The sequence below is a fragment of the Tigriopus californicus genome, chromosome 8 (assembly GCF_007210705.1).
Source record: "Tigriopus californicus strain San Diego chromosome 8, Tcal_SD_v2.1, whole genome shotgun sequence".
NCBI classification, from domain to species: Eukaryota; Metazoa; Arthropoda; class Copepoda; order Harpacticoida; family Harpacticidae; genus Tigriopus; species Tigriopus californicus.
In genome coordinates, this window is record NC_081447.1 from 14013828 (window position 1) to 14015634 (window position 1807).

The following is a 1807-nucleotide window of genomic DNA, read 5'->3' on the forward strand; positions in this document are numbered from 1 at the left end:
CATGGAGTCCATTTTTGTTTTTGCTTTGTTGCACCAGTATGAATGCTACATGGATTTATACCTACATTTGGGCCCTGTTTATGTGTTTAGAGATTGGTTGATCCCTTTCTAACCCAGCCCAACTAAAATTGTGGCATTGAACCATAATTGCTTAAGTCCTTTTCTTGTGGGTGGTCAGATGAATGGGTCTTACAATTTGACACTTAGTTTATCTTAAAATCAACCTAATAGATAAACGGTTTCTTTGGATTCAACCCCACAACATTTTTTTATTTCAACCAAGAAAATCTTCAGAAGTTACAATACCCTATGTCATGGACGAAAGGCAACCAACGCAACCTCTAGTGTATGCAAGCTGCCGAGCTGTCATCTCAGAGTTCATTTTTTAACGACCATACCAGATTCAACCTCGGTATTTTTAAATAGAAATATAAAAAGTGGCTCAACAACTGGCATTGAAACATTCAAAGTACGTTAAAGGGTGCCTGAAGGGTAGCTAAAGCCGTATATGACACGTAGAATCATAGAACATTAAGTGAATGCGTTTGGTTTGGATCTAGGGCCCAGGTTAACTCATTGTTTTGGAAAGGAATCCAAATTCAATTGCTATGGTGCATTGATCTCACTTTTGTACTCTTCTATATACAGAGCCCTACTCAATCCATTCCTATCTAATCAACAACGAGACGCATGTAAGGCAAGGGTAAAAAAGTCCGTGATCTTCTTTGGATGAATCATGATTCACCTACGCAGTGCTCCAATTTTATAATCACGCAACTAAAGTACCAGAAGTTCGAAGTCCGCAAGTCCGTTTTCGGATAAACAGTAAACAAACGGACACCGAACCTCGATCCCTCCTTCTTTGACAGTGTGGCTTGGCTTTGTAATCACTACTCAGGTGTACTTCAGAGAAAAGGAGGAGTAACAGACAGCCTTAGACGAGGTCCAAACTTGGCGGCGTGAAGACATGTAATGAAGTTAGTCACTGGAGGCATTCGAACCTTCGTCTCCTCGTCCTCATCGACCTTTTAAAACCCCTCGGTCTTTCGAGCTTCATCCTCTGCCCCCATTCATGTGACAGATCTTTGGTGGTGATCTTGAACGGGCGATGAGTGCCTCTCCGTCGCCGTACCCATCGGACCCGCTCTCGGGCGTGGCCAACGCGGGAGGCGTGTCCACCATCAAGGATGTGGCACCCTTGAGCACGGCCTGCGCGCGGGCCCTCAATGACAAGATGTATGATAAACGAAAAGCCGCAGCCATGGAGATCGAAAAGTAAGTGCCGCTTTCGATAATCCTGGATTTGAGGGGACCTGAAGAGTGCGGACGCCTAGGCATTGGTTTACGTGCGCTAGCAGCATTAGGAAACAACGCTAGCTAGGAGTTAGGAGCAAGACATGAAGCAAGCATGAGATGAAAACCCGCATAGAGGTGGCCGTTCAGGGATCCACCAGAATTTTAATATGCACTAGAGGTGATAAAGTTGAAGGCATACCCACCAAGCAAATTTAGATGATTGCAGGAGGGCAAAAAGCGCTTCAATGAGAGGTGAACGTGATGTTGTAGTGCCAGTCTTATTAGTAATTGGCGCTAAAATGTCCTTATCTGTAGAAGAGGAATCAAAATTTTGAAAATATGCGGATGGAAGAACTGAAGAGACAATTTTTTTTAAAATCTTTATTGCGAGATTATTTCTCATTGGATCAGGATATTTTTATTTTACAATATTATTATACAATTTGGTCTTGTCCCGTTCGGGGTTCCAGGAAAGTTTTGAACTTTCGGCTTCCTATTTGCAAAAGATTTG

At 43.0% G+C, this 1807-nt stretch overlaps 1 protein-coding gene across 1 annotated transcript in view; it reads left to right on the plus strand.

Annotated features, from left to right (window-relative positions):
* Positions 1–1039: 1039 nt before the first annotated feature.
* Positions 1040–1807, plus strand: part of LOC131885581 (protein VAC14 homolog) — a gene marked incomplete at its 5' end in the record, with an annotated part of 18821 nt that continues 18053 nt past the window's right edge. Inside the window, 1 exon segment of the mRNA XM_059233656.1 lies at positions 1040–1275. Within this exon segment, the coding sequence (XP_059089639.1) occupies positions 1109–1275 (167 nt within the window).